This window comes from Pelecanus crispus, chromosome 1 (assembly GCF_030463565.1).
Source record: "Pelecanus crispus isolate bPelCri1 chromosome 1, bPelCri1.pri, whole genome shotgun sequence".
Taxonomy (NCBI): Eukaryota; Metazoa; Chordata; class Aves; order Pelecaniformes; family Pelecanidae; genus Pelecanus; species Pelecanus crispus.
The window spans coordinates 211703163-211718347 of NC_134643.1; the positions used below are offsets into that span (position 1 = coordinate 211703163).

At 36.5% G+C, this 15185-nt stretch overlaps 1 protein-coding gene across 1 annotated transcript in view; it reads right to left on the minus strand.

Moving 5' to 3' along the window:
* The window catches only part of CEP126 (centrosomal protein 126), a 40101-nt gene that overhangs the window by 12036 nt on the left and 12880 nt on the right, over positions 1 to 15185 (minus strand). Inside the window, exon 5 of the mRNA XM_075727776.1 lies at positions 10526 to 10724. Within this exon, the coding sequence (XP_075583891.1) occupies positions 10526 to 10724 (199 nt within the window). The remainder of the gene's footprint in view (positions 1 to 10525; positions 10725 to 15185) is intronic.

Genomic DNA, 15185 nt, shown 5'->3' on the forward strand with positions numbered 1-15185 from the left:
GAAATACAATCAGTATTGACCCTAGTGTTTTTACAACTTGGGGGTCATAGCACCACGATTGTTTCTGTCAAGTCAAAATTTACCTGTGTTCAATTAAAAAAGAAAATTACGTGGTTTGGGTATGAAATTCAGAGGAAAGAGCTGCATAGTTCAACAGATTTAATCCTAAGTTTTATATCAATTCTACAATATCAAAAAAGGAACAAGATTTGTCTAAACAATACTAGCGTTTCTGGATTGCCCTATGGCACAGGATGGTTTTTGTATTCTTAACATGCAAGGGAATTTACAAAATGAAAGAAAATCCATAAAAATGCAGATCTGATAGTGGATCTGCCCCAAACTGGAATTTTTCCATACTAGACTAATATGTTTGTTTTCATACAAAGTGCCTCAAATGATAAGGATTTAAACCTTGTCATGGCAAACACAGAAAACATCTCTCGGCTACCATAATCACAGTAATTAACAACCCCCTTCCCCCTAGTGAACTCCCCCTTCTCATCTTTCAAAAGAAGAAAATATCATCTGATCTATGAGGACAGATCAGATCTAAGGGCGTACGGAGGCCTCATCCACTCCCTCAACTTCTTTGTCAAACACTGATGTAGTGATGAATAAGAGCAACAGGCATCATACAAATTGCCGGTGAGATGACTTCATGTATGTACTATGTAGGCATTTTCTTTACTAATACGTCTCCATTCAAACACCAAGATGCCTGACATCATTTAAAATAAACACTTTTTTTTTTAAGTTCAAGATTTGAAAGTACACAAAAACATCAAGGAAAACATGCACATCAACTGTTTTCACATTCCCATACACTCCCTCTCTCTCTGCTACTTCCACACAACTGAGCAGCCAAGTGATTTTATACCAGATGCTGGAAAAAATCATGGTGAAAAACCAAGAGAAGCTGCATTAGATATGCAATCTTACGCAATGAAGATTTTTTTTTTTTATTAGTAACTTTAAATGGAAAATGTTTCAAGTAGCAAAATCTGTTAACCTAGGTAAGTGATTATATATCCCCTGACAATTACAATAGAATTAACATTTTGAAAACTTACTAAAGAATGCATAAAATGAATTATTGAATAAGAACATATTTTTGTAGTAAAACTTTGTTTATTCTAATAAAATTGTTACACCATAATACTGCATAGTTTATAGCTATACAAATATTTTAAATTGCAGAATAAAAAGCTTAGTGAGTCCTGAAAGGCTTTTTATGATTGAATTAAATCTTATCATGCACTAAATGTCCAGAGGTTGGTGCAGTCTTCCATTATAGTTATGATCTGAGATAAAGAAACTAAATAGAAGAACAAAGAACCAAGTGTAAGGAAAGATCCCTTTGGGGAACATTTTCAAACTAAACCTATACAAACTGGTGTCTTTCTAATAGAAAAGAATAAATAATGCTTTGTTAGTTATTTATTAACCTTTATGTTTGGCTAAATTATATTGTTAACCTCTGCTTGAACTTCACCAAACAAAGAAAAGGCATATGTTCAGAGTTTTCTGTACCAGGCCAAATTTAAGAAATAACTTCAAAATTTTCAGATGGGAAAAAAACAGTAAAAAGAAATTATAGGTGTCAGGCTTAATTTTTGTCTAACCTGGAAACTGCACCTGCATAGCTAAACATGCGTTTTTAAAATGACTAAGTTAAATAGAAAAGAAATTTTATAAGGATTGATTTAAAAAAAAACCTGTTCCGATAGCAGGTTAACTTAAACTGGTAAATCTGGAGGGTGGAAGAAAAGTTGCAACTTTTAAAAATTAAGATAAAAAAAATTCTACCCAGTTGTGCTCCAGAGGTTGAAAATAGACTTGATTCTCATGGGAACACAAAATCTGGCATTGAGGCAACGTCCAGAAATAAGTTAGGAACTAAAGAATTAAGAAGGATTACTCATTTAAACACATACTCACTTTTACTTAGTTCATGCAAATGTAGTTAATTTACATTTATTTTGTTGCATCATACAATTTAATCATTTCACACATTGAAGATGCTTATCATTCTCATTAAAGTATTTACATATTTTATTTCCCTTTCTAGCCTACTCTGTAATGAAAGTGAATGTCACATATTCTTGTAAAAATGCATAACTAGAACCTCTTATGCAGACCTCAAAAAGCATTCAACTATTATTCATTCTTTTTTAGTGGTCAATAGCTACTGGGAAATAAACGTGGAAATCCCAATGATTTAATTTGATTTAATCTGTGAGAATGCTATAGGATGGTAAGGAAACAAAAGTGTTCCTAGAGTGTATTATCTTTTTATTTTTTGGATTTGCAAATTGTTTCTGTTATATAAGTACAATTTATTGTATTGACCGTTGCCTCCATTATCTTATGTCCTCACGCATGAAATCTAAACCCAGCCTGTCCACATACTTGGTACTCTGGAAAAGGGAACACTTATGAGGAGTTAAAGAGGTCACTCAGATGTCTTAAGGCTTAGAACAGCTGTGTCAAGCAATTTCATTTCAGTAAAGCACTAAAACAAAGAGAAAATGTGAGCCTAAGAAATCTTTCATGAGGCCAATGAAAGAACAACATTGAAACAAGTAAAATTTTAAGAGAACCTGACAAGTGAATTTTCTGCCGAAGGACTCAGTCAGAACACTATTACGCTAAAGAGCTGCTGTATGTATATTTGACATTTTCTGCAGAAGAAGTGCTGACTGTACACAATTCCAAGAGGTGAATGGCAACACTATTCTGAAGATCAATACTGGAAAAATGCTACCTACTCTGAAATCTCAGGCCCCTCACCTCTCACACTACTTTCTATTTTTGATAATTTTGACTGGTTTACTTACAGGAGTTCTTTGTGTGCTAGATGTGTGTATATATAATGTTATACTTCACAATCATTGTGAAGTAAAAGACAATGGTCATACAGACACAAAGCTACCTCTTAAAGCCAGTGACGTACCTAAACACCTTTACTGATTTTGAGTTTATCAGCTATGGAATGGGAATGGGAAAGTCCATTAGAAAATTAATAATCTCTTTTCTATGTGAGTTTGGAAAACATGAAGTACATGGCACTACACAATCCTGATTTCACAGATGATTTGGGTAGACCCAAGAAAGCAAATGTCACTGAGGCAGGATTTTGGTGCTTATATTACACAAGAGATCCAGAATACTCTGCCAAACCCACCAAAGAAGCTATGGAGGTGTAGGATGACCAGAGAAAAGTTTCCTACCAACACCCCTATCTTTCCTAGGCTAACTCCTAGGTGCCTAGGAAACTAGCTATCTATGAACCTGAGTATGTAAAAGGACCCGATTTGCTTGTTTTGAAAATTATTACAGGATGCTAGAAACACAGGTTCAAACTCCTTGGGATAAAAAGAACTAAAGTTTCCAATTTCTTAGGCACTCAAGTACTTCAGTAAGCTGTAAGGAAGGATTTTTAAAAATAAGTGATCTGAACACTGAGTGTCAGCGTTGCACTCTGACTTCCAGTTTTAATGAAGTCCTAAAGTAAATGTACGTAACTGCATAGGAAACAGGTTTTCAGCTAAGCAGTTTTTTCTGTTGCTTTCTATTAATTAATTTAGCATGTCAGTATTCAGAGTGCTGGTTCTCAGGATCCTTACTCCAGGTGCCTAACTCTCTCACATACTAACATAGTCATTCAACTCCAGAAGTGGAATTCATAATGCTAGTTTTTAAATACTATTGAAATCATTAAGTGATTAAATGTTGAGGCGCTGAGCACCACAATGCATTAGTCCCTTTTTTGTTTCTAACCTATTAATAAATTTGCTTTGAACAGGCACCATCCCCCCTGCACATTTAAGAGATGGGGTCAGGCAAAAATAACATGGGACTGCGCAACTGAAAACCATCATAAGGCAAACAGATACGGAGAAAACATAGGCATGCATATGCAATATTAATTCTAGAAGTTTTTAACTCAATTGGTTATCTAATAATCATTTTAATGTTATGTCATAATTTAATAAGCAAATTAATAGTTATTTATAATCTATGTTATATTCAATGTCATTTTGGTTATCCCAAAAAAGGAGAAAGGAGATCAGTTAAAACTTATCCATTTTCACTTTTTTGGAATTTGCAGGTTGTAGGAGAAACAATGTTTTAAAAAATATTTTGTAGATGCAGCTATTTCTAGACAATACTTTAGAGACAGAAATGAAGGGGAAATAATTCTCAGGGATTTTTTTCCAGTTGAAAGCAAAGAAATAATCCTCCCTCTCACTGATGGTTAAGGTCTGAATGATGAGACTCAAAATCCTGAAATTATTCTTTTCAGAAAAGCTTTCCAACAAAGTCTGATTTATGGGGAAAGAAGGAAAGAATAACTGATGGAGGAAAGTATTTCTTTGTCTTCTAGAAAACTCAGAATCTGTCTTCCTGGTTTATTCTTATTCAGATTTTGGTGTAAAATACACGAATAAGGAAAAGCATTAGGGTTGACAGATTTGAATGAACTGGAGCTGTAGCATCAGAAAAAGATTATTAACACTATTTGACCAGTACACACTTCCTGAAAGACCCACAACTACACAGTGTGTGAGTATAAAATAAAATAATCCCTAGTTCAGCTGAGGAACTATCCTACCAGGTCTCTCTGACTTGCTAAAAAATTAGTGTACATTTTTGCTGTCTAAAGAGCATTACCTTTTCTTTTAGCAATGTAAATACATTGCAAAGATGGACAGTTTTTAACATGCTTCCACTCTATCCTGTGAACTGCACAGCGGCAACCAAGGCAGAAGGTGGATTTACATCAGGAAATCCTAAAGGTCAGATACAGAAATACTTTTAGAATCATAGACTATCCTGAGTTGGAAGGGACCCATGAGGATCATCAAGTCCAAATCCTGATTTCACACAGGGCAACCTAAAAGTTAAACCATCTATCTAAGAGCATTTTTGAATAATACATAGTTATACCTCTCTAGAAATAAGTTTATCTAATGAGACAATTTCATGTAATTGCCAACATTCACTGCGTGCTTCATTAATATAATCACTTGTCTTGAAAAAAATATTTTGTGACTGTTACCTGTTTTACAAATTCCATTTTTTCAATCAGATATTTTTCAAGACATAGATTCCTCTTAGGAACATTACAGTGTACAAGATTTCAGCATCTACCTTCCTCTAAACAGCCTACTGAATTTAAAGGCTAGTATTTATTCTTTTTTCTTGCCGCTATTTGAAACAGCGTAATTCTTCAAATTGTTTGTCACAGGACCTTTCAGTCTCCTGGGTCCCAGTTATTCTCTGCTTATTCCTGTCCTCTGAATTCTGGATGTCTGGTTTAATACTTCTTTTCCCAGTTGGTGAGCCATACTTCCTTATGGAGCTATGGCAGTATCAGGCATAAACTGCACAGCAAAACTGAAGCTGCTAAATCCCACCAAAGTGCTGCTAGGGATTTATAATAATTAATACAGTACAAAATGGAAAAAAGTGCCTAAGTTTCTGTGTACCCAGGCCACCATGAGCCTGCTAGGACAGAAGCAGAATACTGGAAGAAAAAAGTACTTAAATTCTATTTTGCTTTCCACTTCACAAAAAGAGGTTTATCTCTTTAAGAAACAAAACACAGCTCTGCCATCTTCAAAGGGGTAGAATTACTCTGGACAGTGATACTTTAATCTTGATGAGAAAACAATAGATTTCCCAACATCTCCTTGAGACATATACTATCTGTGACAATACCGAGTTATCATAATACAATATAGCATCCTGACAGAGCAGTATGCACAAACTTTTGTATCTTCCACTCCCTTCCTGCAAGCAAACATTTTATTATTACCATAACTGCAGTAAACTAAAGATCAGATACTGTTATTTCTTCCTCTGTTCCTCTCCTTTAACTACATTTATGAACAATTTATTCTGTTCCAATAAAACAAATCACTTAAAAATAGCTATGAAGTATGGTAAAAATAATTTAGTGCATAGCTATATATAACTATTTCATAGATACATATATATATGGATATATGTGTATGAATGTAAACCCAAAAATGGAGTCATGTTAACGTTTATGGCCATTCTTTTGAAAAAGCATATGCTTGTAAAGGAGCAACAGGTATATATTAGATGACAGTTCTCAATTTCCCTGTGTCTGTGGTTTGTGAGCTATGCTGTTTGTATAACAATCTGAACTTATCCACGAGCAGTCTTACTAATGTATTAATCTACCTGTGAAACAAACTATTTTGTACTGAAAGTGCTGTTTCAGCTTCAATCCTACATTATCACCTGTTCAAGCAGGGCTTTGAATTGAGGCAAGACACTCTTCAAATGACTGAACATCCACATTGCCAGATATGAAGATTGTAATGACATTTTATACAACACAGGCTTGGAATAAACCACTACTTTATGTAAAAAAAACCTACTCTTGAGGAATACACAATCAAAACAAGTTCAAGTATTTTGGTAGAATAATTTAGTCTTGAGATACATTTCAATTTGCCTTTATAGCAAATGTGAATTTTGGATTAGTGAAATAACGGGAAGATAGTTGTATGTTGCAATATTGGTTATAAAGCTAATAAAAACTGACACCCCCTGATCTTGCCAAAAGGAAAATGAGTAGGGAAATCACTCAAGTTTGTCATATAATTTAAGTGATCGACATAAAAGATGTTAACATTCACAGTTATAAGTAAAAAATGGCCAACATTTCTAGATTTAAGGTGACCACAGAAACCTATTTTAAGTCTTTGAATGGTCTCTTCAAAATCAAATGTGACTTCAGTTCCAGTGCCATTTTATCCTAACCCTCCCCTTAAGAGTCTGTTTTCGCACTAAATAGCCCTGAACATTCTACAAGTTCTTGACACTGGGGAGAGACTGTACACAGGCACTCCTTTTTTCCATGCTGGTCTTGTCTATGCCTCTGAAGAGTTAGACTGATACAATACACCTTGCAGAAGGAACCCTAGTTTAACTCATTCCAGTCATACTACAAATGCACTTGAAAATTAAGTTTTTCCACCAGTTACCTGAAACACCTCCATTTCATAGACACAGTCCAACCTCAGAAGCCTAGTAACACAAACAGCTAATAGTCATACAGGTCAGCTCATTCATGAAAGTAAAGCTATGTCCATATCTATGCGTTTGCAGCATCTGCTGCTTTCATTCAGTGGAACATCACTTAGAAAATAGTCTTCATTATTTCTCAGAGACTTAGTTCTATATGTAACATATAAACACACACACAGTATAATAGGCTAAAAATTTTATTCTATTCAAGATAATATAACTCTTTGATCTCATGGTTTGGGTTGCAATTTCTGAGAAATGATATCTGTGTTCCAGTCAGTGTCTCAATAAATATTGAAGCATTTTTTGCCAAGGGGAACAGTATCCATAGAAAGACTGATACTGAGTACTTCAATGACTGCACAATATGCTTGGAAAAAAAGGAGAGCCAAGGTAAAATTCCTGCTTCAAATCAGTCAGAAAGGGATTTAAATTTGGATTTCACAGATACTACTGGAATAACCTAATTATGGTCATATAAAGGAGGGAAGAGGAAAATACAACCTCCATGTTGTAATCTATGCCTATTTTGTCTGTGAATTAGCTCTTGCTTCCAAGTGTTTTGTTTAAAAAGTGAAACAATAGCGATAAAATGTTATGTCAATCAAACAGTTTAATTCAAGCATAATGTATTTTTCTGGAAGAGCATAAAAATATTGTACGGATCAAAACAATTTTGTATGGCCACAAAATGAAAGAGGTGTTGAAAAGAAAAAGACAAAAGATATATGAATAATACTATTCCATGTTACAGTTGAGCCCTTTTAATGGAAATTTTCTAAATTATTCAGTTCAAGGCAGGTGCCAGAAATGGAAAATTTCAACATAAACAGTTAGCATTTGGAAAAATGATAAAGCCTTGGGAGTAACATCTTTTGGTGAAAAGCTGCATTCAGCTTTAGCTAAAGACTGTGCTACCAGCTCCACCTTAAAGATTTTATTTATGCCTGCAACAAAACCAGGAGAGGACTGTGCAACAAAGCCTTTGATCGCGAATGGACTTAACAATATTAATTTCTTCAAAACGGAATGTACTTATGGACATGTAACAAATAACAATTTGATGTACTGGCTCAGACATAACTGTTGCACAAAATAAAATCTACGGCTCTCAATATTTCAAGCAAAATAATTTTGGAGAATGGTAGAAGGGTCACTAAAAACCTTGATTTTGGTTGTTACAAAAATACAAATTTTTAGGGATGGAAAGCAGGGAACACACCAAATCTACTGGTAAGGGCCTACATAGAACTTTATTACCCTGTAGGAAAGAAAAGAATTTTAGGAATCTTTATAATCCTGCTGGGCCTGTAAAAACAGAAACAAAGAGAGGTCAAGGGATCTCAATGGATGGTTAGACTGCAAAGCATGTGCACAGTGAAATACTTTGACATTAGTTTCAGAAAGGCAAACACTGTTGAAATTACTTTGGACAGCAGACAGTAACAAGCCCAATAAAGCCTATTCATGTCAGTAAGAGTATTATAAATAATTTTAAATTATAAAATTTATTAGTAAGAGTATTACAAATACTATTTCACATCACAGGAAGTCACAATGCACATGCACACCAGCTCAGTCCAAGTATTAAGCTTCCAAACTCAGGCCTTAGAACAATGACAATAGCTTCTTGACTATTTTTCTAATCAGAGGCCAAAGCACGTAATTTCAAGAAAGAAAGTCCAAATGTTTGAAGTATAAATATTTATAATTTGAAACTATTTATCAGAGGGAAGAAGCTGAGCAACCCCTAGTGGTAGCAGAAAAATACATTCTGGAAAAAAAAGCAAAATTTTTTACAGGACCAAAGCATTTTCAAAAATACATCAATTTGTAAACAGAAATCCTTGTATTACATGCAGTGCCCAAAGCTGATGATAACATTTAGAAAAAACTACAAGTAAAAATCATGCATGACTCACAGCAGTTTTTCCCTAGAATTCAAGTAGAATGTGATAATTGTGTTTAATAAAATACAAAATAAAGTTGTCTTACAATATATTAAGAAGAATGTTTTTATACATTTTTCTCAAAAATATTGCATTTTTTTTCCTAATTCTAAGATGTCCTAATGCAGCTACTGCCAAATTCAGCATCGTCATTTAGGGAGGGATTTGCACACACTATACCAATGAAACGTGCAATGTGGTATTAACAAAAAAAAAAAAAAAAAAAGCTCAGACCTTTTTGTATTTTGTTTGAAAGTGGTATCTAGAATTCAGTTTTATCAGCTGTCTTCTATAAATTGACTGTTGTTCTTCCTTCTTTTATGCTTGGAAATAAGACTGAACACTAATCAACAGCCTTGCCAGTACAAACTGTACTTTCTGTCTCCTCAACCTTTTTGAAATTTACTCCAGTTGAGTGAGATTTTCTGTGTTAGCCATCAGCTGCTCAAGATTCTCATGAATACCCATCAGAACAAAGGCGGTACAAAGACAGAGATGAATGTGCCTGAAAACATCACTGTCAAAGAACTCAAAATATATCTGAACTGTATACAGTCTTTCAAAAGTTATCCATACAGACATATTAAAAGGAAAAGCGCTAGCTCTATTGCCACCACTGATCCCATGCCTCTAGCCATCACCAATATAAAGGGATGGTGCTTCATAGTGTCAAGGTCATTTCAGACACCACGAGTCCAGATACCAGTAGATAATACTATAAAATAAAATAATTAGTCCAAAATTATGTCCTCTTGTTTCCAAAAAATGTAATATCAAAGACAATGTTTCCAAAATCAAAGACAACACTGGCAGACCTAAAATCACACTTAAAAGTGCAGTTATAAGAAATCAATTTGGAGCTCAGTTCTTGATTTTTCACTGTGTTTCTAAGGTGACTTTTGAAACTGATTTTGGGAATGGAGGCAGAAAGTTAATGGGCTTGTTACTGAAACACCTGCATCTGTTCCAAAGATGACAAAAAAGGATCTCAAGAGACTTGAAGTCAATCCCTAAGAAATCACCACACATTGAGGAAAAAAAAACAAGAAACAAAAAAAACCCCAGTATTTGACCTATCATAATTATACTACTATAGCATTTTGTGCTGAGCTGTAGCAATCAGCAAAGCAGAAACTTAAGTGTGAATTGTAAGCCACCAATTTAAGTTTGGAGCTAGCACAAGACTCCTGCGATTAATGTCTAGCTACTTCAGAGCTAAGAAGTCTGACATAAAAATCTTACGTTCACAGAAAGACAACATGACAGATATCTTTGAAGAATTTGTGATAATATTGTTACAAACGTTTTTAAAGATCTCTGATTTCTTACTGAAAAATATGTGTAATTTTACTACGAATAATCTATTGGTAAGGTGTAGTGCAGTGTGCCCTCAGGTGTTGTCTACTTGGTAACATGTGCTTAACAGACCTTTCATTTTTATCACATTCAAGAGACTTTCTACTACATTTTAGAAGCATCATTTAATGAACCACATGAAAATATCATACCTCCAAGTTGCTGAGATGCTGTTTTTCAAGGAGTTGCTGCATTTCTTTCACATTTTTCTGGAAGAGAAGTTGGTTACTATCCATATTTGTTCTACTGCTCTCTTGTATTGTTTTATCCCAGCCAACCATTGCTGAAATCTGCTTCTGATGGAAAGAACCGTTTCTAGATGCTGATGAGGATGAAGTGTCATCTGTGGTTCTTGATGCAAGCAAATAACTTATTACTTTGGATTATTTCTATGCATCAACTGTACACTTTTAAACATGTTCCTTTCCAAAAGTACACATCATCAATAAATGCCTGGCAAGTGAAGGAGAGCTATACTATATGTAACTACAGGCGGTGCTATTAGTGCTATCTAAAACTGTCCAACGCTTTCCAGTTTAAACCTTCTCTTCTGTTATTTATAAATAGTCAGACTTTTGTGATTGGGTTGTTGGGTGACTGCCTCAGGCTGAATTATTCTGGAAAATGTCAGCCAACAGCTTGGTCATTTACAGAAATGGAACACGGAGGGGTTTTCTTTAAAAAAACAAGCAAAATGGCCTTTATTTTTCCATAAGGTTGGCTTATACAGAGGATAACTATATACTGATGCTGTCAGATATTCCCTTACTTCAAATAGCAAGAAGGCTTTGTACTATCTAGAGAGCCCAACTCTACTGATGACATGTAATGTCAGTAATGTGGTACAATAAAGAATTTGTATTTGCTACCTGAGAAAAAAAAACATCTTTGGAGTAGCTAGTGTAACTGGGTACTGTGGTCAGAGTGAGCCCAAGTTAAGACAGAAGAAAACACAGGTTTCTATATGATGAGAATTAGCAAGAACCATGGGGCTGGTTGACATCCAGGAATCAAAGAAGCCAAGAAGCATGTGAAGCCAAAGGAAAAGGAAAATGTGCAATCAGAGACTAGGAAGGCAGGGAGTATGTAACAAGATATGTTCAAGAATAAAAAGCAGATAGAATTGGAACAAGGCTGGGTAAGATCACTAGGAATAGGAACCAAGCTTTGGAAAACAAGAAGCAAGAACTAGATACATATCAAGGATGACAAAACAAGAAACAAGTAGCTTTAACCAATAAGAAAGGTAGGCCTTAAAAAAAGGCAGAAATAACCCACACACCAAAACCCACCAGCTCACAGGTAGATCAAGCTTTAGTCTTATGGAAGTATGGAATCATAGAATCGTTTAGGTTGGAAAAGACCTTTAAGATCATCCAGTCCAACCATTAACCTACACTACCAAGTCCACCCTAAACCAATTAAGGGTAGACTAGACTAAACCATGTCCCGAAGTGCCACATCTACCCGTTTTTTGAACACTTCCAGGGATGGGGATCCACCACCTCTCTGGGAAGCCTGTTCCAATGCTTGACCACCCTTTCCGTGAAGAAATTTTTCCTAATTTCCAACCTAAACCTCCCCTGGCACAGCTTAAGCCCATTTCCTCTCATCCTATCACTAACTACTTGGGAGAAGAGCCCAACACCCACCTCACTACAACCTCGTTTCAGGTAGTTGTAGAGAGCAATAAGGTCTCCCCTCAGCCTCCTCTTCTCCAGACTAAACAACCCCAGTTCCCTCAGCCGCTCCTCATAAGGCCTGTGCTCCACACCCTTCACCAGCCTTGTTGCCCTTCTCTGAACACGCTCCAGCACCTCAATGTCTTTCTTGTAGTGAGGGGCCCAAAACTGGACACAGTATTCCAGGTGCGGCCTCACCAGCGCTGAGTACAGGGGGACAATCACCTCCCTGCTCCTGCTGGCCACACTATTCCTGATACAAGCCAGGATGCTGTTGGCCTTCTTGGCCACCTGGCACACTGCTGGCTCATGTTCAGCCAGCTGTCAACCAGCAGCACCCCCAGGTCCTTTTCGTCCAGGCAGCTTTCCAGCCACTCTTCCCCAAGCCTGTAGCGTTGCATGGGGTTGTTCTGACCCAAGTGCAGGACCCGGCACTTGGCCTTGTTAAACCTCATACAGTTGGCCTCGGCCCATCGATCCAGCCTGTCCAGGTCCCTCTGCAGGGCCATCCTACCCTCCAGCAGATTGACACTCCCACCCAACTTGGTGTCATCTGAAAACTTACTGAGGGTACACCCAATCCCCTCATCCAGATCATTGATAAAGATATTAAACAAGACTGGCCCCAAAACAGAGCCCTGGGGAACACCGCTCGTGACCGGCCACCAACTGGACTTTACTCCATTTACCACTACTCTCTGGGCTCGGCCACCCAACCAGTTTTTTACCCAGCAGACTACGCCCATCCAAGCCATGAGCTGCCAGCTTCCCAAGGAGAATATTATGGGAGACTGTGTCAAAGGCTTTGCTAAAGTCCAGGTAAATGACATCCACAGCCTTTCCATCATCTACCAGGCGGGTCACCAGGTCATAAAAGGAGATCAGGTTGGTCAAGCAAGATGATCTACCACGCACATTTTACCCATCCTCATTTTTAGTGAAGGTGATGGTGATGATGATTCCTTTCATATATGGGCAATATGCAGTGTAGGAACTGCATATAAGAAGATATGACTATTTTATGCCACAGAAAGCTATCTTCCTTAACAGCTGGCACCCCTACTGAGCAAATTGGAACAGTGCAGTCACACAATATCTACACAGACCTCATCCTCCTCTGCTACCTATCCAGCAGAGATGCATTATTAGGAAACATGTATTGTTCCTAGCTGGAGATGGCTACCATATGTCTAATACATGTACAGAAGCTCAATAACCCCTTTCCTTCATTTCTGTCCATTTTTTTAGCTTAAGTTTCCACAATTCCTTTTCCTGAGCCTTCATCTGTTTCATTCTCTTTCTGTATCTAAAATTATACTCCCTGTTACAATCAATCACTTTTCTTTTTAGTACATCTGTGTCAAATGGGTAACTAGTCTAATGAGACCTTTTCTGTATTTCTCGTAACACAATTTTAGGACAATGGACAATGGAAACTTTCATCCCATCAAGATTATTGTTATTTATCTGAAGATTTTATACACTACTCCAAAAAAGTTGGCTTAATTGCACTGACCTAAGAAGAGATATATATTTGGCAGAGTCTAAAAAGGAACTTATTATTTCTGATGAGATGGCTGATAGCAAAAAGTGAGAACAACTTCTCGTATTTATTTATAGAACTCAGAAAACTGCATTCTGTATTCTTTTGAATGGGAGATATCCTCCCTATCCAAAAACATTCTGTACCTATCCACTTTTAAAGACTTTGTTACTGTCAACCAGACTGATGCACACCTGGCCCCCCCAAAAAAATCTGTTGGTTTTTTTTGGGCAGGGAGAAGTTTCTTGATATCTGTTTGGATGTTTAGACCATTTATACTTATAAAAGTTTCTACATTCCAACGTTTTTGAGAGAACATTTTTGATTTGTAATAATTAAGTTTCTATCCCAAGACTGAACCTAATCAAATACAAGTGTTTTTAAACACAAACAGGGAAATGTATCTTGTACAAAGAGCAGCACACCATTTACGCACCTAATGCGCACACATCCCAATCCCTGTCAGCTAATGAGTTGACCAAAATCTTTGCTTCAGCATTTAAGAACTAAACCGTAGTAGAAGCAGAGTAGCTCTACGGCAACCACAGAATACAATGTCTCACTCATTAGGTGTTCCAGGATTTTTTGCCTTTCTCCAAGAGGAGGTAATATGTCTCCATTGCTTAATTTAATTTTTTACAACTTTTTGAACATAGACGTGGAGAATTCTAGAATCTTATAAAATTCACCTATATCCAGTTGGGTTTGCAGCCATAAGTATCTTGAATACTTAATACAGTATTCATTTCTTCCTTTAAAAGGGGACTGTCAATGAATTCTACACATTCTATTTCTGAGGGAGCGTGAATTCTAAAGATGATACAAGATTTTTGGTTTGAGTGTTTACAGAAGTGTAAGAAGAGATAGAAATACAGAAAGGGATCTACTACCTCATCTGAGTTAGTTATTAGCTGTTCCAAAATTTCCAATTAAAGGAATTATCAGACATTTTTAAAGGTTTACAGCTCAGAACTGGTGAGTTTCGAAGAACCTTCACCTCTGAGAACCTTCTCAGAATGCTTTTCTGTATCAAAGCTTACTTTGCTGTACTGATTTGCAAGAAATTTATTTGCCCTCTGAGAGAATTTTGCACAATTTTTGGAACCAAGTCTGAAAACACAGAAATGCCACTTTTATGACCCACACAAACTATGGCACCCAGACCAAAACTAACAGGAACAACCCAGCACTAACATCTTCTGCAGAAGACCAGAAGAATCTGTGCTGCATAGCATGTGTTCAGTTTGCGTCTCAGTGTTTAGTAAGGGATTGTGTGAGATGCAGACAAAAATGCATAGAGTATTTTCTGTCACAAGGAGGGAGGACAAATTGTTAGTATTAGAATAAGCAAAGCTTTATTTCATATTAACCTGTATACCTTGCCCCTACACACAAGCCTGTACTGCAATAACTTAGTTATTTTTCCCTTATTTCCATGCCCCCAATATTCTCTACATCCTCCTTCACCCACCCAATATGGTTCCTACCCAAGCCTCCTAGTTACCAGCTGGGGAAGAGGCAGCACATTCTGTGGCAGGTTCCAAGATATTCGTGTGCTGTCTTATCCATACTAACTGGCTTGTGACC